The sequence below is a fragment of the Enoplosus armatus genome, chromosome 15 (assembly GCF_043641665.1).
Source record: "Enoplosus armatus isolate fEnoArm2 chromosome 15, fEnoArm2.hap1, whole genome shotgun sequence".
Classification (NCBI taxonomy): Eukaryota; Metazoa; Chordata; class Actinopteri; order Centrarchiformes; family Enoplosidae; genus Enoplosus; species Enoplosus armatus.
Genome location: NC_092194.1, coordinates 18,049,229 through 18,071,586, shown reverse-complemented (window position 1 = coordinate 18,071,586; position 22,358 = coordinate 18,049,229). Strand labels below are relative to the sequence as shown.

The following is a 22,358-nucleotide window of genomic DNA, read 5'->3' as shown; positions in this document are numbered from 1 at the left end:
AAATGGTGATATATGATTAGTGGTCGAGTTGGAGGTTGGCAAAATAAAGGTACTCAATGACAAATTTGACTTTATAGGTTTATGGACTAGATTTTAATATTTAATGGAAGCAAGGAAAAGGAAGGAACATTTGGGAAAATATGCTTATTCGCTTCTTTCGATCGTTATTGTATGGGAACGTAATGCTAGCTACGCTACGTATAACGCTACAGCTAGCAGCCGCGTTAGCACAAAGGTTGGAAACAGCTAGCATGACTCTGTTAAATAGTGACAAAATCCACCTACCAGCAAATCTAAAGCTCCCCAATTAACGTTATATCTAGTTTGGAAATTCGTCGTTTTACGGAGCATTTCTTGAACAGACACAGTAGTTCACTTAGTCAAGTCTCTGCTGGTTGCCTGGCAACTATTACCAGAGAGTATCTAGCAATACATAGCCCGCCCGTAAAAACATCGTTTTTACTCAGGTTTTTGTACATTAAATAAAGAATATATAACGTTTTTGAAAAGATTAAACAAGGGATATATAATGTGGTAGATGTATTTTGTTACCGTTGGACAGAGACAGGCTAGCTGTTTCCCCAGTTTACAGTCTATGCTAAACTAAGCTAACCAGATGCTAGTTGCAGCTGCATATTTAAGCTAACAGACAAACGTCCACTTTCTGTATTTACCTGAACGTCGAACTATTCCTTTATGGATTAGTTCACCTTTTCACCACCTATTGCTTATGTGAGAAAGCTGAATTGACAGCAAAAGAAAAAACGACAAGAGAAATGAGTAGTTCAGTACAAAATAAGACTGGGTGATTTATTAATCTCATCAAGACCATTAATACAAAGCAGTTAAAAGGCCACATACCATCAAATAAACCGACTGCTGGATCAAGCTGTTACAGTGCCACCGGAGGAAAACCAATCTGTTATTCTGTCGGGGCTGGGGTTTAAAAAACAAACAAACAAAATAAATTTGGCAAAATAAACCCCACCAATACTGACTTGGGCAACTTGGGACATGGACAGAACATGAGCAAAGACAGTGAAGTGATTTCACTTCAGCTGTCCATACAAATCCTCCAAAACTCCCCTTTCATCTCTAGTTTGATTCAGAAGTTTAATCGACCATCATCATCTGCACAGAAGGCAGCGAGAGGAGGATGAGGAGGTCTCTGTGTCATTTCAGGGCAAAGTCAGGAGAAAAAAACGGCACAAGTAGATTTTTTTTTTTTTAAACATTTTGCTGAAGTCCAGCTTGTGGTGGTCAGACATCCCCAGGTGTTTGTCTCTTCATGGGGGTAAAAGTGGGGGTGGTAGACTCGCGTTTTTCTGCCCTGATCCATGTAGAAAGTGAGTTTAACAGTTGCATAGGACCATTGCATTTACAAACATGACCTATAACAACTGTGGCTCTTCAACAGTACAGCCTAAAGTGCACAAAGTGTGTTTCTCAGGAAAAAAAAAAAAGTCCAATTCTTCACTATGCTCAAATACTTGCAACTGAATATAGGTCTGTATATATTCAACTGCAACTTTAATACAATTCCAACCTTTGTTTTAATGAGTGTTAGCTTTAAAAAATCTTTGAAAAGGAGCAAAAGGCAATTAGTGGGATGTACAAAGTGAAGCACACGTCTAAGTAAGTGCTTGGCATATTGAACTGTATATTTTTTTTCATTGCTTTAAAACAGCTAAAGGGGTAGGGAAGAAAAAAATGGAAATGGCTTTCCTCAGTAAATACTCCCAGTGTTTCAACTGGAGATTGTCTGTAAGTAAGTTAGTGACAGTGACCTGTTTTTTTCTTGTTTTGTTTTTGTTTTTTAGTTTTTTTTATCCGACTGTAGCAGCATTGGATTATTAGGCAATATTCAACTGAACAGATGCGGATGAGGGTACAATACAACAGGGAAAAAAAAAAACTTGTCACTTTATACAAATTATTTAGTTAGTGTATACATGTTATATATACACAGTATCCACAAACATGTACAATTTCATAGTGTATAGCTTTGTTCTAAACATTACATAGGCAACTTTATTTTTTAGCATTTTAGACACCATTTGCTTATTTCTGTAAAGTAGAAAACAAAATAAAAAGGCACATCTGAGCATGATGCATGGATTATTTCAGTCTTTCCAAAGTGAAACAAATGTTTTCAAGCAGGAAAAAAAGAAAAAAGAAAAAGAGATAGATGAAGAAGAATTTGGGTTAAAAAGTTCCTCTTTTTCATGGGTTTCTAGGTATTTTTCGAGCAGCCACTGGGGGGAGCTGACCCAGTTCTGGTGGGAGGTTGCGTGCTTCTAGTGCTGAGTTTTAATACCAATGAAGAAGAGTTGGTCATGAGGGCTTTTGGAAAGGAGCACAGTGTCAAGACAGCAGCGCACGTCTATAAGGGGATCGGTTAAGACATCAGCTTTCGAAGGGTTGGAGAGAGAATAACTTGTGTCCCTCTTTTCTCTCCTCGTCCTGGATCGATACTGTTTTGATATCGTGGCAGACCTCCCTCCGTCGCACATCGCAGAGGGATATTTTCAACAATCTCATCGAAACCTGCTGACTTGATGTGCAAATGGAGTGTTCTCGGCTCTCGTTGTCCCATCCGGGCCGAGAGGACTGGAGCCTGGGGTCAGAGGTCACCGCTGTTGGATTTGTAAAGGCAACGTTTTGTGGCTGCAGAGAGGCCTGTCTTCAGACAAAAAAAAACAAACAGTCGGACAGTTTGACTCACGTCTATACAGTCACAGTGTACAGTTGAGATACAAGGTGGGGGATTCAGTGTCGCCTCCTTTATGCGTTTCCTTTACTGTCACATTTGTTTAAAAAAAAAAAGAAAATCCCTTATCCCCCTGCATAAAATAAGACTTTGGCAACTGTTTGTTTATCAGTTTGTAGGAAAAACAAGTCAATGGAAATGTCTGCTGCTCACACCCACTGTGAAAGAGCTACGTCTAAGTGGATCGTCGAGGAGGAGAGAGGTCGTAAAAATCTGTGAGCTGCAGCAGGACTCCACATGATGTCAATGCCCAAAGAAAAGAAGCATGACAGTTGAGGCTACAAAGTCCAAGGCCCCCCACATTCACCCCACCCTGATAGGAGTGGGACGTGGGGTTAAGTGTAAGTTAAGAGTGTGAGGGGTGAGAACTTTAATCAGGAGCAGACGGTCCCGCTCCGTACAGGACAAACAGACACAAACACTCAACTCCTTGTTGTTTATTAGCTGGCACACCGGTGTGGGTTTCTCATTGGCACAGAGGGTTTAGGATGAAGGCGGAGCTACTGATCCCCTGAGAGGCACAGCGGGGGTGTGATTGGTCGATGCAGAGGGCGGGTGGGTGGAGTTAAGAGAGTGTGGAGCAGTGTAATTCTTTCTGATCAGTAGCTTTGAGTCCACTGTGTCTTAGTTTGCAGGAGACAGTTTGAAGTTTGCATTTCAAGATCACCTCTAGGTGTTTAAAAAAAAACAACGCAGACTCACTGGCTGCTGTCGGTGTTCTCCACCAATGAGAGGCCATGTAGCGGCGGCTGCAGCAGCTCCCTTTTGTATGTCTTTGGTGGGAGTTTGGGGAGTTGTGGGCTGGAGTTGTGGCGTGGGGGGACAGGTGGAGCGGTGATGGGAACAGGAGGAGGGCAGAGGCTGTTTTGGCTGGCGCTGAGCGGGCAGCTCCGCCTGGGGACACGAGGTGACGGCGTGCTGGGAGGGGTGTTGGGGGAGCTGGGGGAGCTGAAGTCCCAGTGGTATCGGCCCACGGGGGAAGGCTGCAGGTTGAGGGGGTAGTTGATGAAGATCTCCGGGGGCCGATGGGGCACAGGGGGAGGCGTATCAGGCAGAGGGTCGCGGGGTGGCGGAGGAGGAGGGCTGGGCAGGGGGCCGTCGTTGGGAGGGCCGTTGTAGATCAGCGGTCGAGGCTGGTTCCTGGGCAGAGGAGGGGGCAGCCGGGGAGGGATGGCTGGGGGGCTGTCGGACCTGGAGCTCAGCTGAGACACAGAGAGACAAATGGAGATCAGAACTGTGTCAAAACACAGATACACGTATTACTAAACATGCATCCTCCACAAGGGGTCGTAAAAGAAATTTGAGGGTTCACGAGATGATTAACAGAAGAGGTCAACATATTTTTTTGGAAATGACTAAATACCTCTAGTTCTTTGAGACTCTAAAAAGTATTCAGCTAAACAAGGAGAAAAACAAACAAAAAAAAACGGTAAGACATATGAAACCGATAATGAGAAGTATCAAATAGACAATGTTATGTCTTAAAAAGGTCACAAGTCAAAAAAGCCAATTAGTTATATGTTTTAAATGACAAAATACACCCCTAAAAACTTCAAAAATCATGTCTGATGGGCCGATTTACTCCACCATATACTGCATAGTATTTGTATTTGCACTTACCACAAATATGTTCAACCCTGTCAAACTGAGTTAAGGTGCTGTAATTACAGGTATGATAGGTGGGAAATGATGCCCCATTCTTACTTTGGCTTCAGACATTGCATCTTTCCTTCGCGGTGGCAGAGGAGGCGGCTTAAGCAGCTCCTCCCCGAGCTGGTGGAGGCTGCCACAAGACACGGACTGGAACTCTGAGAAAAAGAAAAGACACTCATGGGGTTAAAAAACAGTAAAAGATCAAGAACATCAAGAACACGACGCACTGGAATAGTGACTTCTCTGACTGTTAGCAGTATTGCAGTCACACAGAAAGTGATCAGGTAAAAACTACTACATTGAAAACTGAAAAGCCCACACTTACTTGAAGGCGGCAGAAGAACAGGAGCAAATATGGAGTTGCAACCTGTAAAATTGAAAGAGAGACAAGATGAAGATCTTATTTCACAAGAAAGTTGCTTTTACCTTTTGCATTAGTGTTCTGAATAAAAGCCCACTACAGGTGAAAGTCATGTAATGCAATCAATCTGTAAAACAATGTAAACAAAAAACTAATTTAGACATTCACTGACTTCCACAGAGAAGAAACTGAGACTTTCCCTGTCTTGAATATACACATAAAACACTCCCTGATATTCAAGACGAGCAACAATAGTGGGATTTCTGAACTCACCGCCATAGGAGCTGCTGAGGTCGTGCTCCATGAAGACTGAGCTGAGGTCTGAGGAGGCTGACTGTGGAGGGGTCGGCGTGTTCGGAGAGGTGGGCACCGAGACCGACACCGGCGTCTCTGGTTCGGTCTCAGCGATACTCCGGAAGGTGATCTTATGTGGGGGATCCCTCTCCAGGGGGACGGGGTGGCCCTTCAGGGTGCCAGAGGTAGACGTTCGCACAGGCCGGATCCCCGGGGATTTCAGAGTGTACATGGTCTTCCTGGGCTGCAGGAGAAGAAACGGAAATGCAACAGTGAGAACTTCATCACCAAAACAACCCATTCCGTATTTCTCTGAGAAAGAACCTACTGCTCACTGACACCTGTGGCAAATGTCTCTTTACCTCAAAGGCAAAAGTAAAAAATAGAACTTAAACGCTCTTGGGACAAACTGTTAACACTTCAGAAAGATCCACCAGTTTGTCCCACTTAGTTTGGTGTGTCAAGCTACATTACGGAAGAGTATCCTGTAGAGTCACCCTCATTTTACCGATATATCCCTGACTGCAAATCTGAACATTTTTACCCCGAAAGTTAGCCCTTGCAGCTCTCCTCCAATCTTCCCGTAGTATGTGTGACAACTGAAACACCAAACATTACCGCAACAACAACTTCACTACAACTGAAACACTTACAAATCGGGGAGCCTGCCTGCAGTTCCGTGGCTCAATATCCAGAGACGTTTTGAACAGGTAGTCAGAAAACTCCTTCTCACTCCTGTTGTCCATCGGGTTCAGGTTCTCGAAGAACCTCTGTGCAAAAAGACGTTTTTGAGTTAAGGATCTATGAAACATGTCGAAAGAGCGAACAGAAATGATTAAGAATGAGAGCTCACCCTGATTTCGTGCTCCACCTTCAGACAGTAGGGCTGGTTCTGATACTGCTGGATCTCGCCTGTGATTTCAGCCACTTTCCTCCGTTTGCTGAAGTTGATCAGCTCCTTGCCGTGGCGTTTGAGGAAGTCTGGGTTGCCTTCCTCCGTCTTCAGGATGTTGGTTAAATAGATACCTGCGGATGAAGAGGAGTTTGATGTTGGTCAAGAAGAAGAAGAAGAGGGTTTAAAATGTGGTCACACAGAAACTTAAAACTCTTGCTGGTTTTATAATAAATAATGGTGACTCAAAATGGATACAACCCAGAGAAAACAGTATATATATATATTTTTAGTTTCAGGTCATTTCATATTTCACTTGTAGTGGATTCACAGTAACACTGTAGAGGACTTACCAAAGAAAGGCACACAGGGTGGGTTTATTGACTTGAGTTTAGCCAAGTATTTCTTAAAATGGTCCTGGCTCAGTTCCACAGCTTCTTCCAGGATTTTCTTTTTCCTCTCTGGTATTGCCTGTGGGTGCAGGAGGAAGTAAAAGTCCCATAAATTATGTTCTGATCACCAGTTCATGTTAAAAACAACAAACATCAGATGGTTCTCAATTGCTAATTCTTGTGGCAGGGTTTCTCCAACATAATGACGTACATACATGTTTGTTTGTCTTTTAAATATGTTGTAACAAACACACAGACATCATTGAGCAGCTGGATACAATCAACTATTTATAATAAAGTAATTTACACATGCACTTTGTGTTAGTCTTAAGTGTTTAAATTAATTTCAAACATATAGCCATTTATATTAAGGTAAGACTTCAAAAGTTTGTATAGTGGGAAATGTTCCCACTAAAATGATGATGGTAAATGATTGGTAAAGGTTACCGTAAAGTGAAAATTATTGCTTTAATAGTTTTACTCACCTCAAAGGTGTGGTCGAGCCTGTAGACCGGGACAGAGTTGATGGCACTGACCACCTCCAGCACACCGTTAAAGTTGTTGAGCTCCTGGAAAACCTGCAGAATCTCTATGACCCGTGACAACACCGCCACCCTCTCTTCCATGTTCATTGTCTCTACAATACACCTGAGAACGACCAGTACAACACACACACATAGTTACAGATATTTGGGTTTTTTTTCCCCAGGACTCAATTCTGGATTTTCTTTTCAATAAAATATTTGAATCCTCAGACTCACTTCTCGAACCACAGTGTGAGGTTGGTGGTGTGGCGGATCATGCGGAGCAAGTTCGGAGAGTTCTTCTCTTTGTCCTCTTTGGTCCAGACGCTGCCGACCAGCTCAGACGGCCGGACAGCTCTGTGGAGGAAGTGGGTTTTTATTTTTCAGGCAGGCAATACTACACACAGTTAGAGAGAAACAACAATTTGATCTAAACCAGAGTAAGGTGATACTTTTCACTCTAGTGTCATGTAAATCTCATCGACAGCAGGTTATCTTATCTATCTGTATTATCAAACTGATTCCCTCACAGATTTAGATTTGAACTGCCAATAGTCTGCTTCTCCAACCATTAAGTCTTCATCCACGGCCCTGTCACAGCGACTCACCTGTAGAGCTCTGATTCGAGCAGAGTCAGCTGGCGGGCGATCTCTATAGGATGAAGGGTCATGAGGTCGAATGAGTCCACTTGGCCTGATCTGCAGATGTGCCACTCGATGGGAGGAGGCGGGCTCTCGAAGGTGATGTTGTGACTAACGCCATTCGACTGCGTCTGAAGCTTCCTCTTGATGATCTTGTTGATGGACTCCACCCACTTTCTCATAGACTTGCCTGAAAGAGGAAACACAATGCATAAAACATATATTGTATATCAAAGCTTTATTCCACAAACACAAATGTCATGTTGCAAGCCAAGTGTCAAGTGTCTTGTATCACTTTTTGCAAGTTTTGCAAAGGCTGATATGAACACTGGGAATACCAGACTGCACCAAGAAAACCTTAAACTCTACAGCCACAACTCCATTCATCAGTGACTCGTATGTCGTTTTGTCAAAGCAGTGTGAGCAGAGATATATACTGTATGTGGTTCTGACCTCGCAGTTGAATTTTGCTGGTGATGTACTCCTCTAATCGACTTCTCAGCTCTGGATCATTCTCAAAGTCGTAGAAATGATGTTCGACCCACTGACGGAAAACGTTGAGAACCCTGTGAAGCAAAGACACGTTACAGTGTTAACTACGTACATGTGTTGTCCTCCACACATGTTTCACAAACGTTCAAGTACAAGTTTTTGAAAGGAAAATCAGACAACTGTGAATCACCGAAAATATTTTTTCCATTTGTGGAAACAAACATTTTCACCCCCTCCAGTATCAAGACATTTTTACTGTTTTACCACCCCAAGTGTTTTTTTAAAGACTTTTTGCCTTTATTGGACAGTCGGTAGTGAAGCGGCTGACAGGAAACAAGGGGAGAGAAAAAGATGCAACAGGTTGGTAGAAAAGAGTCCTTAATTGAACAGTTTGGGCTGGTGGCCAGTGTGTATTCCTTACTGTGGTCAGTTAAATGTTTTAAGTTGAGTGGGTACTTAAAAATAGAGACAGTGGGAACGTCTTGTGCTTTAAAAGGGCAGAAGTCACGCCTGAAGAGGTATTTTCACCTCTTTGAGTATCCTGGTTTTAAAATAAACAGTTGGACCACATTACAATGTTTACTCAACAATAGACCACCCAAACTACATTACAGTCTTGCAGTGTTTTTAATGTGTTTGTTGCTTGTTTGTCACTGTGCCTTCATATATTAGGCGATTCATGACTGACTTCATAACATACTGTTGATGCAGAGGACATACAGTATGTGTGACCAGAAGACTTGTAGCTCACAGTGTGCAACTGCTGTAACAACCCACTCGTGTTTTAACAGTTTCTGTGACTAAAGTTTAAAGGATTTTATTTATAACTACAGCAGCAGTGCAGTCTGATACTGAGAGGCTCTCCGTTTTTAATGGTACTTAAGAGACTATTCCTGACTCTGTTACTCCTTATAAGGATACAAAGTCTAATACAAAAGTTATTCTGTGGCTCATTGAGAACATTCAGGCCTTAACAGGAGAGTGTAAACGAGCCAGCAGGAGACAAAGAGACGCGAAATCTTTTGGCACTTTGAAAGGCCTTGTTTGGAAATAAAAGACAGCAGTTAAAGATGTTTTACGTCTCATCAACTCGGGGAATATATTATTCAAACAAGAAACATTTCTGAGCTTTTCTTATCCAACATGTAAGTAACTGAAGGTCTAATTCCAACTGTGCATTAAGGGGAAAACTAGACTCTAACATTTGACATTCGATTTGATTCAAGTTGATTACCTCAGATTTAAGATTCGCCAAGCAATAGATCTGTTCATAATGCTTTGTTCTGAACTGTGATGCTTAATTGACTTTTATACTGAAAGGGAAACTTAAAAAGTGGTTTCAAAAAGTTAGCCTTGGTATAATAAAAGTTGTTCCCATAAATCCAACTCAGAGCTCGTCACCTCTGGGCCAACATCAACAAACTCCTTACTCTTATTTTCCTTTGTGAGTACAGTGTGCCTGAAGGTTTTTTGGAGAATGCATTTCTTGTCTTGTGGCTGTTGTGTCCTTTAGTTTTTACTATTACTTGCAGTTGTTTCTCTTTGTCTTACAGGAACAATAAACGGAGACAGGCTCAGTCGTGATTGGACGGCTGTTGTACCTGAGTTGGACTGGCTGCACGTATTCCTTCCGAAATCTCTGGAGCTCGGCTGCCATTGGCTGGTCGCCGTTCCAGAGAGCCTGTCGGTCCTCCTCAGTCGGCTCTGGCTCGGGGATCTCAATCCTGAGAAACATGTGACATTTTAAGATGGCAGGGTTAACACAATACCACATCATACCACAGTTAATGATAATACTGGGGCAAGGACAGGTGTTCTGGTTAAACCGTACCTGTCTATCAGCAGGGTGAGAAGCTCTTGTGGTTTGCAGAACGATCGGTATGTGGTAAGAAATGTGCGCACGAAGTTAGGATCTACAAACAGATGAAACTGATTAGATAACAAACACAGACAATCAACATCACACTGTATCTTGGCAAAATAAACCTTTGTGTTAGCCACATTACACTGAAATATGTCTCTCCACAAGAAGATCTACTGCAGCAGCTTACCAGCATACATATGGTAGGTGAGCCTCTCTATGAGCTTGACCACTGTGCCGGCCTTAATGAGGGGGATGCCTGTTTTGCTCTGCACTTTGTCCTCAAACACAATATTCTCCTCAGAGTCCTGCACAGCAAAGCGGTAAACCTCCGGGGAGGGCAGTCTTAGAGGATGCGCCTGCTCCTCGTGCTGCAGCACTGTGTCCAACATGCGATCCAAAGTGGAGCGGTACTGCAGAGTCACCAACGCTGCCATCCATGCTGCCTTCTCCTCCGCGGTCCGTGCACAGAAAACGGCACAGTTCTCATCTTTTCCTATCAGTTCAAAGGCGTGCCGCAGCTCTGCAGAGTCCTCGCGGTCGACGATGCGGATCTTCCTCAGCACGAACTTCTCCTTCAGACGGTACTCCGCCCCGCTGCCCGAACCCGGGAGCCGTGAACTCTGATTGGCCTTGCAACTTATCATCAGGCCGTCAAACAGGAAGTTGTGTCTCTCGTGCTTGGCGCCAGCTCGTAAAAGTGGCCCCTCCAGGATGAACTCGCTGCAGCACTGACCGATGTCTTTTCCCTCCCAGCCGTCGATGCTCTTCTGAATCTCGTTCATGCGTTTGATGGCTAGTTGTTTGCTACGAACCTGCCTGCTGTACAGGCGGTACATGGGCTCACTGTGAGGGAGGAGTCAAGTTTGGAGTCAGAAAACTGAAGCGCTCAATTCATAAATCAAACAATAAACCACTGAAATATCACAACTACTAAATAAATATGTGCAGCTGCTGTATGTTCCAACTGCATCTGAGAGTTGTGTTGTTGTAAAGCAAATGCAGCACAACCAAACTTATTTCTGCCATTTGGTCAATAACATGTAGACAGAATGACCAAATGAATATTAATTACTATAAATACAAGTAGAGGAGGCGTACCCAGGTTTACGGCGAGGCTGGTGCTTGGCATAGATGCGCTCCACGCTACACTGAAGGTTAAGCAGCGCTGTGATCGCCTGCTTCAGACACTCTCTGTCATCTTGGTCTTCACTGCGCTCCTGAAGTTGCTGTAAAAATGCCAGAAAACAAATGCATCAGACATGTTGCTAAACTTCATAATACAGAAGTCGACAGATGTTTTTCACAGCAGGAAAAGCACAGGTGTTACTAACATCACTAATGGCTGCATTACATTTAGATGAGTCAATTCCAGAGCTGTTATTAGTAAGACCTGTTCTTGTCTTGGGATGACAAATCAAAATGTCTGCAGTGAAAAACATCTATACAAAAGCAGCATTACAATAACACAACAGTGTTGAATAACAAGACGGTTACATTTTAACAGCAGGTACAGAAAACTATTTCAATATATATAGAAAGATACAGAAAGACAGAGCTTCAGTGTAAACCTTAAAAATCATGTTGCCTAACCTGAACTTAAAGTCAGTGTTGTGATATTTAGACAGTATTCATGTGATATTGCTGATGTCTAACCAAGCATCAAATAAGCCACATTGTTTGTTCCTAGAGCAAAGTCGCCAGCTGCTTCTCAAACCAACATTTTGAATCTGGCATGACGATGCCACAAAATGTCAATCCAGTGTGCTTGTCATTAACCGCTAACCAGGCATGTGATCAGCAAAATAAAAAGAAACCCCCCCACAAACATCCCCTCTAGAAAAACTGAAACAACAGTGAAAACAAATCCTATCTTTGATTAGAAGTGTCCATGTGCCAGAACATACCTGTAGTAGCTCAAAGTAGTGCATACAGTGGTATACTGGGACCATCATCAGCTGTGGAAGGACATACTGGACTGCTTCTTTGAAGCCTTCTGCAACAGCCTGGAGACACAAAGACACATAAGAACTATTAGTGATGATCAGTGTGAAGGCAGTATTGACACATCCAACCGGCATGTGATCGAGAGACTTCAGAAATTACACGCTTAGAGAGAAAACCCAAGCCAAAATTGTGATTTATAAACAAACATGTTTGTGTCAAAAATCATTGACTTTCTAATCACAACAGACCTTTTAACATTAACTTTCATTTTCAATTCCAAATAAGTATCATTTGGATGGCTGGATGTGTTTAAACCTGTCTGTCTCGTGTGTTGTGGCCCCAGTAGAAGCCATTGTAAAGATGTATCCGGTTTTATTCACGTTAACAACACATACCATGATGCCAAAATGTGATGAAAACTACAGAAATGTATCCCAGATTGTAAAATAACCACAAAATACAACAATACAAACATTCACAAGTGATAAGAAGAAAAGGACTGTGAAGACAAAGACAATTAAAATGTGTTTGTTTCAGTCTTTAAATGAGAATAACATGAGAAAAGAGGCTGCAGGGTGACGAGTGATGGAGGACAGAGGGAGGGAGAAGCGGTTGACCGAGTGAGGCTTCAGGGTAACCGGAGAGGAGGCCGTCATAGTATCCATTTAAATCTCCTGTTCCCCTGATAGACGACTCTGAATCGATATGCTACTACTCAGACTCCACAGCAGCGGCCATACTGTCTGCGTGGGGAGGGGAGGAGAGGAGATGAAGAGGGTCTGTGCTCATGGAAAAGAAAGACATCAGCTGCCTGACGCACACTGATGGACAGCCGAGGGAACAATGACCTAAGTTTAGATCATGTTATTGATATGTCAGCATCCTGCAGGTTTACAGAGTGTCTGCATGCATTAGGGCTACACATTTAGATGCATCATGAGCAGCACTATGAGTTCAGGTGTAATACTCATGCTATGCATTTAAAGTGTGTGCTTTGGTGCAACAAACCAAGCGCTCCCTCTACACAAGTAGAGGAAGTGTTTGTTTCAAACATGCTGTGATTAAACAGAAAGCAATGAGAACATTTTCACTACACAGACAATCAGTAAGTGTGATGTTACTAAACTTTGTGTCCAGTTTTTATGCTAAGCTAACCAGCTGCTGGCTCCAGCTTAGTATGAATGGCAAGTGTCCACGAACTCTTGGCAAGAAAGAGAATTTACAAAGTACTCCTTTAAAAAAAACAGTAATTTCAAGATTTGAACTCTGAATGAAAGTTTGGGAGTACGAAGTTATGAAGTAAAATGGGAAACCAAAAGGTTTGCTCCTCGAGAAAGATGAATATAGTAAAGAATAGTAGCACTGGTGATACTCCTTGTGGTTGTAATCATGCAAGTCATTTTGTTTGTTTAATCTAAGCTGGTTTGTATTGCGTAATGCTCTGAATACAAGGACATTGTTGACAAACCTGCTGCGTCTTTGTCAACAATCTGATATGTGTAAACTGTAAAATATTATGCCACAGTACATATCTTTGCCAAGTTATCCTTGGTGCTCAAGTAGTGCACTCATGTAATAAAATTTTCTACTTATACACCTGAAGCCTGAAACTAGAAATAAAGTTGATATTGTGTTGGATAAAAACTCAATATATTCTTTTTTCTTTCATCACGAGTCTCTACAGGAGCATGCATCATTGTGGTAGCAGCCTAAATATAAAACACACAGTGCTGTAAGAATACGGTACAGAATGACTATAAGAACAACATGTTCCCATTTCACAGGGCTGCTTGAACCCATGTCGCAGTCTTTTGCCGTCTTAATTCACAGCTCATTTTCAACATGAAATGCGCCTCGGGCCACCGGCCCCCTCCTCCTCCTCCCCAGGAGAAAAATGGCCCGCAGTGTGGCTGCCTGTTCTATTTTTAAAAGGCGATGTAATTTACCCACAATACCAGACGCTGCAGAGTGCAGGGGCTGAGTGCTCGACAGACACATCTATCTGACAGAGAGCGGGGAGGGAGAAAGTCAAGAAGGATGGAGTGAGACAGATGAAGTACATGCAATGAGACAAAAGCTGAAGAGGTAGAGCAGGAGCACTAATGACGCCACTGCCGGGGATTTGATCCCCATTACAGCGAACGCCATATTATGTATGCATTTACACCAGGTGGAAGTGTCCACGTAATAGTTCACGTTGTACAAAGACGGGGGAGAGATGAGGAGACGAGCAGCCATCAGGTCAGAGATGAAACACAAAGTGAGAGAAGCTAAAATAAGATTAACCCACGGTGCAGAAACAGGGCAGGAGCAGTTTGATGGGGGGGGGGGGGGTGGGGGGGGGTGGGGGGGGGGGGGGGGGGGCTGGTGGAGAGACACCATTACACCATCTGCCCCTGGGACCACCACTGACAATCACACACACACACACACACACACACTGGTGGTACAGAAGCCAAGCAAAATGGATTTGCAAAGCATCACAATAAATATCACTTTTGACCGAGCTGAATCTGTGGATCGTAAAACTGAAATGACTAGTTAACAAACCGATTAACTAATCGAAGATTACTTGGCAGTCAGTAAACTGAGTAGACGGGCTCGGCGCAGAGCTTTGTGAGGTTAATCATTTAATGACCGCTTTCAAGAAGCGCAACATCATTTCATGGATTCAGTTTTAACACAAAAGAAATATATTTTAGTTTGATATTAGCAATTTGTTAGCATGATCATAACACAAGTGTTTCTTATACAAGCCATTTATTTGGGCAGTCCACTGAAAAACATTTTCCCCACTTAAAATGAATCGGCAGATGGATCGATGATGAAAAGGATCGATAGCTGCAGCTGGATTTCCCACAATATCTGCTATAATAAAAATATCATAGACATGTTTTAATATTTAAAAATATGAGGGTTTATACAATTAAGAGACAAACATTTATTTTAGTCAAGAGTTTCAGATTTATGGCCCAAATAGATTAAACATTTTATTTTATTTTGTTAATTTTCTTGGTACTCAAAGAGAGGAATATTGAGCCAGGCTGAGATAACATGCCTATTTCATGTTATACACTGAAGTGACTTTTAAGAAAAAGACCAAGTGAAACAATGCAAGGTGTTTTTAAATGAATAGCGTGGTGCTATCAATACAGTGCAAAAATAAAGCTTTATTTTTAACTCCTGCGCCCTTTCCCCCACTCTCATACAATGAGTATATGAAAATAAACACTGGGTGTGGGTAATCAGAAGACAGTGCCATCGGTGTTGATCTAACTGGGGTTAGACTGGTGGTTTGAGGGTGAACACAACGAGGCCTCAACCTGAGGTACAGTGGGGCTGCAGGAAGGTCAGTCAGCAGCAGCATTTATGACCTTACTGCAACACTAACAGAGTAGGGAGATGTACATCCTAATATAACAAAATGGCAGAAAACCTTGAAAAGTACAGCTGGAAACCACCTCATACTGTAAATACTGAGCTTGGAGCTCTGATGTTGCTTCATGTGAACGGTCGGACTCGTCGGTCTTTGGCCTGAGAAAACACCAGCAAATATTTCATCTTCAAAGGCTGCCAAACTGCACCCCACCGAGCATAATTCAATGCTATTCTTGTGAGGAATGTCCAAATAAAACAATGCGGCAGCACTGAATAAACTGTACACAGGACGCTGAATATGTCATGACATGCCCTCAAACGATATTGGGAGGAATTCCACCAGGTTGACTTCAAAGCAAAACAGGAACAAATATTCAAAACACTGTTTGCTTGGTGTAAACACATAAATGACCTACTTGTACCTTCATATTAAAAACAAACAAATCTTTCTTTTCAGTTTTATGCCATTTTTGCTATTAAGACAGTTTTGAATGTTGAGAATGACAGGAAGGACAGAAGTGGGAGATATAACGGCTTTTCAAACCCATAGGATGGAAATTAAATGTTGCAAATTTTACAGACTTTAATACAGAAATATTATACTTAAAATAACTTAATATCAACCATTTATTCAACATTTATCTTGTGAGTGATAATTACTTCCAAGCACACATCATTTATGTTCGTTTCTAGAGATTTTCTATTTGTTTTCTTTGTTAAATAAGTCAAATTCTTTATTATATTTATGGCTATATCGCCTTATTCTTTAAGTTTACAAGTGACATATCCCAAAATGTGGAAAATCATGAGCAGAATTCTTCCTTTTATCTACTTTTCTGTGTGTCAAGTCATTTTCACATTTTCTGTTAGCGCTAATGTGTTGAACATCTTACCTGAAAGTAGAGGCCGGCGGTTGACCGTGCCATCAGGTTGTTGAAGTGCTCGTGGAAATCCTTACTGAGGATATCCTGAGACAGGGTCTCGTAGGGGTCAAACGCCTGCTCCTATAGACATGGGGAGAATAACTCAGGAGTTAAAAGTCGACACCTGTGTCACTGACAGGTTTCTTACATGACGAGGACGCTCAGATGCAAGCTAATATCAAAAGCTAAACATTAGCAGCTTGTATTTGAAGCTAATGAGCTGATAATTTACAGTATGTACAAACTGTATAAACTTAGTGAGGAGAGGTCTGAGGATGTGCTTTACATTTCTCAGCTGGTAATTAGGGTGATGTAAATAAGAAACACTAACAGAGTACATGTTTTCTCTATATGTATGAGGTGGTACAGGGTTTAGTAGAAAGACTAGGACTTGAGATTCTTTGTTAAGCATCACCCTAGTGCATTCAATTGTGCATTCAGACAAGTGCTACATCACTTGTCTGAACATTTTAGAAAGAACTTTCTTTGGGCTGCCCACTCAAACAGATCTAGTGAAGTTTACGGTTTTCAAAGTCAGAAAAGCTTCATACCTCTGCTAGATCTTCAAAGCAGCTGCCCACCAGCGGATGAGGGCTGCCGTCAGCCGTCATCTCCACGGCATCCTCGATCAGTCCGAGCAGCTTCACCGTCAGCTCGTGGATGTCCAGGATGTTACTGAAGATCACCTCCACATCCTAAGAAACAAGACAAGCAGGTTAGACATGTTTGTGACCAGAGGGTTAGGCTAGACTGAATCCTTAAACCAGCAAGGACCATCTGCCGTAGGGAGAGAGACTAATTACACCCTATTTACCTCCTTTTAGTTTTAAAGGTCAAAGTCTGTTTACAAGCCTTGATTTGAGTTGCATTGTGGGTAATATAGGTGCCAGGTTTTGACAAGGAAGAAGAAAGCGTGGAATGAAAAAGACAAAAAACATCCATCATGAGTCTGACAATGTTATATAATGTTATAGGAGTCCAGGGCTAAATGGGTGGAGTACTCCTTTAAAAGGTGTCACTGAAAATGTGCTCAACCCGCTCAGTGATTAGAGATCGAAGACTTTATTGTCTTCAGGATTTGAAGGACTACGTTTACATGCACACACGAAACTGGCTAACTGGAAAAAATCAAATCAGAGTCATAACTCAGTTCTGAACACACAGACTCACTTCCTGAGGATACCATCGTCTAATTTCCATTGTGAATAAATCTACATAGAAATCATGAAAAATATGCTCCTTATAACTTCAGAACTTGCCTGAGAATTATCCCGTTTTTAAGTTTTCTTTAGTATCAAAGTAATCCACTGATAGTTATCTGTACATTGCAAACAGGAACTGTTCACAGCTATTTCAGCATACTTTTTTTAATGGTGCCAACTTGCCCAACTTGCCCAAAAAGTAAATGTTGGGGGGGGGGGGGGGGGGGGGGCCACAGCGTCGGACCTATCTTACAATTATAAAAGAAAAAAAGAAACAAGGCTCTTCTTTAAATGCTGTTTAGGACATAATCTCACCACTGGAAACCGACAACAACCAGGTTACTGCCAGTGCAAGTAAACACACTGAAGGTGTTTAACCATACGAGTCTGTAGCAGGCTGCTGCTGAAAGAGAGCTCCCATTCTTGGCCTACCCCCCTTGGATAAATAAATGCTTAAAAATAAATAAAAAAATAAATAAAAATAGTGGTGAGAATGAGCTCTAAACAATAACAACAGGCTCAATTTGCCCGAGGAAATCATTAGTCAAGCAGATGAGAACCCTAAAACAGCACAGAGCGATTATTGACTGCTGAAGTCTGAATAGAAGCTCAGTCCTGTCATTATTTGACCGTAACACTTTCTTGACATCTCCCGAGCAATTTCAGATTATGCTGCGTTTCAACAGACATAATTGAGGTTATTTTTGCGAGGGCTGCAGATGTTGTTCCTGTCTCAACATAATTACATGTTCTGCATTCCACTGGGCCTCACAAAGGTTTATCCTCCTCACCCAAATGATACCACAAATTACCCAACCCAAAATATGCAAAGCCGCAGCGACCCATTAAACTAAACTTTCCATTCAGTTCTTCTCAACCCATAGACCCACTGTTCAACCCCTTACCCCGGCCCATACCTTTCTTTTTTTTTTTTTTTTAAGAGAATCTAGAGCACTTAATTGCCATACTAGACACACTGTAATTAGCAATTTGTTTCTTTGGTTAACCCTCTGAGATAGATATGAATGTATTTACTGGACTGTTTACTGGAGGGGTCAGACAGCCTGGGTGGTGCCTCAGGAGATGGTACAAAATTCTTGGGAGCCTTTTCTTTTTTTCTTTTTTTTTTTTTAAATCAGGCATGGACATAGTGGCTGTTACAAGACTCGAGTATGTGAACTTCCACATACAGGGTGATTGCTCCGACTCTCTGGTCGTCCATCTTTTTGTCTTTAATCTCAGATAATTTGAGTGTAACCTGGCATTGGTTCTGTCTGCAGTGTTGAGGAACCTTAAACCGAGAGCTTTCAGTTTCTCATGATAAATCCTGTCAAGGCAATATTCAAATATCTTACAAGGGAAAGAGGAAAAATTCATCTGTCAAGCTGTCTTCAGGTTTAATAACATAAATCAACACTGTAAAATCTGTTTGGGTGTTTCAAAGTGCTTCCCGATGCTGATTACCAGTTAGCCGATTACATTTGTAATCTTTAAATGGTTTTACGCTGTATTTGGCTGAAATGGCACAGTAATTAGGTTTATAGCATTCAGTGGAAACTAGACTGTTTATAAGCTGGCTTTAGAGTAAGCTGGCCGGTGAGCTGGAGTCTCTGTGCCTTTCATTAGTATCCAGCACCTTTAGGTGAATAAATCTGTTGGTTATTTTACATGTGTAATACACAGGCACAGTTTCTTATGTTGTATATTACAAGTATTGTGATACACAAGATTTATAAACAGCGCTGAGCAGCTGTAAAAAAGTGAATTGTTGTTGTTGTCAGTTGTTGTTTTCTGGTCTGTTCTCCTTTATCAAGCTTCATCAGAGAGGTGATAACAATCTGCTTTATCCTCAAAATGTTTCCCACAGCATCCCCAATAAAAAGTATTTCTGAAGATAAACTTTACAGAGTGACGTTTGTTAGCTAACCTAGTGTTGTGACCATTTCCTGTGGTTGTTTCACAGTAAACACCTCTATCATTAAACATATTCAAGAAGTGTTGTGTTGTTATTATTAACAGTTGCTTCACAAATTACCTTTAGCTTATCGCAGCAGCGGAATAGTGTAGCAAAGAAAGTAACTGGCTCTTGTGGCGACGATTCACTGGTTAATATTGATAAATAAGGTCAAATGATGCATGGGGGCTGACGTGGCACCACACCAGAATGAATGTAATTGTGTTTTACAATCCAGCTTCTGTTAATGTATCCACATCTAGTCGACTGCTGCCCGCAGCGCAAAACAGTGGTTTTAGCAGTTGGTGAAACCTCTTTTCAGCACATGGAGGAAAAAACAGTGCGAAAAGAGGGTGGTAATGATTTGTTTTCTCTGTGATTCTAAGATGTTTACACGCCAGGTCTGACACAACTCCTCCTTTGATCACACTCCTGCCGAGAGATAAAGAAAGTTGCGGTTTTGACGGCTTTTTAATTAACCGTGCAAGTCTTCCTCACCTGAGGCGTGAAGATTTTGGGGTTGGACAGGAAGTGATAGCGGAACACTTTGATGATGAGATCGAGCTCCCGCAGGTACTGCCGCTCCTCTGCGATTTCAAGCCTCACCAGGTCGTCATACGTGAGCTCCCCAGAGGACGATGGCTCCTCCGTGCACTGAGACATCAAGCCGATGTCCTCCTCCTGGTCAAACATGTCCATCAACACCTGAAAACACACAACAGAAACTATCTAAGCAATTTCCTTGTTTCACGAATGCCCAAAAGCCGCATCTATCACACTGGGTGCTGTAAGAATGTCAGCTTTCCCTTTTCCTCACAAGTACTCACCTTGTCTGCGCACATGGACACCTTGATGTCCTGCTGGCTGATTTCATAGTGCCGAATGTTTCCAACATAGTTGCCCGCCAGTTTCAGTATGTCTGCCGATATGTATTCAAGCACAGCCACGATGTACAGGGAAACATGGTAGTCCACTTTATAGCCCAAAACCTCCTGTTCCCGGGGGGAAAAAAGCAGAATAAAAACATAATAAGTAATAGACAAGGGTCAATCAGCAGTTCAGGGAAATTCAATTAGTCTGAACCAAGCTGTCAAAACAATAAGCCAAATTGGATTTCAAATATTTCCCAGCAACTGGCCAAACTTTGTGCCACATGTATCAGAGTTGACTGTGTCTTATGAGAACACGAACACTGCTGCAGTCCAGAATATGTGCATTTAAATATGCCTTTCAAGCTACATACTTTGAGTAAATGACAATCTTGAACTTTTATTCTTCCCGAGCATCCTTTTGTAGTAAAGCTCTTGTGATTTGTGGAGAGACTATTCTTCAGGCGTCTTTACCTTAAGCAGTGGGTGTATCTTGTCCACGGGGAGGAGTAAGGGGTTTCTCCTCTTGCGTTTCTCGATAGCTGACTGGGCGTCAGCAATCGCCCACTTATCTATAGGGTGGGGAAAAGTTTTCTGGACCCGTTCCTGGAAAGAGGGAAATTATTCTCTCAATACTTGATACATTTGGAAGAATTAAAAAGATTGACGGCTGCATCGCACAGAAGTATTCAATTAGTTTTGTAATGAGGTTTTGTAATCGTTATGCTGTTGTGGTAAGTCGTGTTTCCCAACTGCAAAAACTTAATTTATATTGAGACGCTCAGCTGAAATTCCTTACCTCTACATCCTGCACGGAGCGAGGCTGGGCCACACACAGCATGTTGAGCAGCTGTAGGATCAGCTCCTCGATGTGCTGCAGGGCGTCCTCCTTCGCCAGGAGGTTTGGGTGGACCTGCTTCTGCACCTGAACGCCAGAGACAAACATATAAAAAGAGATGAGCGAACAATACGGAAAGATTGTTCAAAGAGCATCCTGTAACTTAAAGGCTGGTAGAAGTTTTTGGGGTTTGATTGTGGTTTCAGCTTTATCAGCTTTCTTCTTCTCTGAGAGAAAGTAATTCTACACGGTTCACCTGATGTAGACTGAAACTGTGTATTATGTGAAACTGACTGTAACACCTGGTATGATGCACCTCAGTCAGGCTCAGGTCACATTTAATGACGTCAAGACAGCGTGTACAGACAACGACTGACTGAAGACAAACACCTTCTCTTGGTCTTAGAAGGGTCATATTGGTGGTTTTTGCATGTTTGAGCCCACTGACAACAAATTATACGTTATTTTACAGCTGCTCATTCTTCCAAGTGAAGCATAAATAAGTTCATTTCAGTAGTTTAACAAAAAAACAGCAAAAAGACTGAGCAGACCCTGAAGAAGACAGAAATATTTTATGTCATTCATGTACTGAAAAAAAAAAACAGTGTAAATGTCTGACCTAAAACATTAATTAAAAAAATGGATGTTGGTGTGTCCTTGAATGCACCCCCAAGGCAGAGTTTCCCAACACTCCCTGCTAACATAAACAAAATTTAAATGAATGTAATATTTAATAAATGTTTCAGGTGTTTTACTGCACAGAAAAAAGTGAGAGTAAACATGGCTGCCTGAAATGTATCTAAAACATATGAAACAGTCAGATGAAGCACACAAGATTTGTCATTTTGAGGCTACAGCACACAAATCCACCAGCATCTTCGTGTAAAATTATAAATGCAATTATAAGTCAGCCTCAAATTGAGCTGCAAGACACTGCTAAACAATAAATATGTCAACAAATATAATCTGCATAAATGCATTTTTTAAAAAAAGGTCTCTTCTGCTGATTCATTAAGTCACCCAGGCGTCCTCAGTAGCGGGAACCAGCAGACAGAAGGTGTGATTTTAGGTGCAGAAAGCAGAGTAGGTGTGGCATCATCACGTCTACAATTGGAAAGAGAAGAACACCCCCCCCAACCACGCTCCAACCTCCCTAAAGTTGTCGTCATTCAGGCCGTGCCCTCTTGCAGGAATGCTGTCAGTTGAGATACTATTATAGCACCCAAAGCAGACTCGGAGGGGGAGAGAGAAAAAAAAAGGCTGTGGGAGAGAGCGAGAGGAGAGAGGTGGATAGAAAGACAGCCTAACATTTACTCTCCACTCATAAAAGCCAGGCCTGTTCACATGCTAGTGATGGAATTACCCTG

At 42.1% G+C, this 22,358-nt stretch overlaps 1 protein-coding gene across 2 annotated transcripts in view; it reads right to left on the bottom strand.

The window, feature by feature from the left end:
• Positions 1–3,110: 3,110 nt before the first annotated feature.
• The window catches only part of sos2 (son of sevenless homolog 2 (Drosophila)), a 29,091-nt gene continuing 9,843 nt past the window's right edge, over positions 3,111–22,358 (bottom strand). Inside the window, exons 2-23 of one of the 2 annotated variants that reach the window (XM_070920121.1) lie at positions 20,953–21,078; positions 20,628–20,759; positions 20,112–20,276; positions 19,783–19,989; positions 16,680–16,823; positions 16,099–16,209; positions 11,788–11,886; positions 10,982–11,109; positions 10,071–10,726; positions 9,851–9,932; positions 9,621–9,743; positions 7,981–8,093; positions 7,495–7,717; positions 7,124–7,243; positions 6,848–7,010; positions 6,324–6,441; positions 5,932–6,104; positions 5,732–5,848; positions 5,054–5,322; positions 4,749–4,822; positions 4,475–4,578; positions 3,111–3,972 (exon numbers count right to left, since the gene is read on the bottom strand). In XM_070920121.1, coding sequence (XP_070776222.1) covers positions 3,469–3,972; positions 4,475–4,578; positions 4,749–4,822; positions 5,054–5,322; positions 5,732–5,848; positions 5,932–6,104; positions 6,324–6,441; positions 6,848–7,010; positions 7,124–7,243; positions 7,495–7,717; positions 7,981–8,093; positions 9,621–9,743; positions 9,851–9,932; positions 10,071–10,726; positions 10,982–11,109; positions 11,788–11,886; positions 16,099–16,209; positions 16,680–16,823; positions 19,783–19,989; positions 20,112–20,276; positions 20,628–20,759; positions 20,953–21,078 — 3,951 coding nt within the window. In that variant the 3' untranslated portion in view covers positions 3,111–3,468. The remainder of the gene's footprint in view (positions 3,973–4,474; positions 4,579–4,748; positions 4,823–5,053; positions 5,323–5,731; positions 5,849–5,931; positions 6,105–6,323; positions 6,442–6,847; positions 7,011–7,123; positions 7,244–7,494; positions 7,718–7,980; positions 8,094–9,620; positions 9,744–9,850; positions 9,933–10,070; positions 10,727–10,981; positions 11,110–11,787; positions 11,887–16,098; positions 16,210–16,679; positions 16,824–19,782; positions 19,990–20,111; positions 20,277–20,627; positions 20,760–20,952; positions 21,079–22,358) is intronic. The other variant, XM_070920122.1, reaches the window with a different exon arrangement.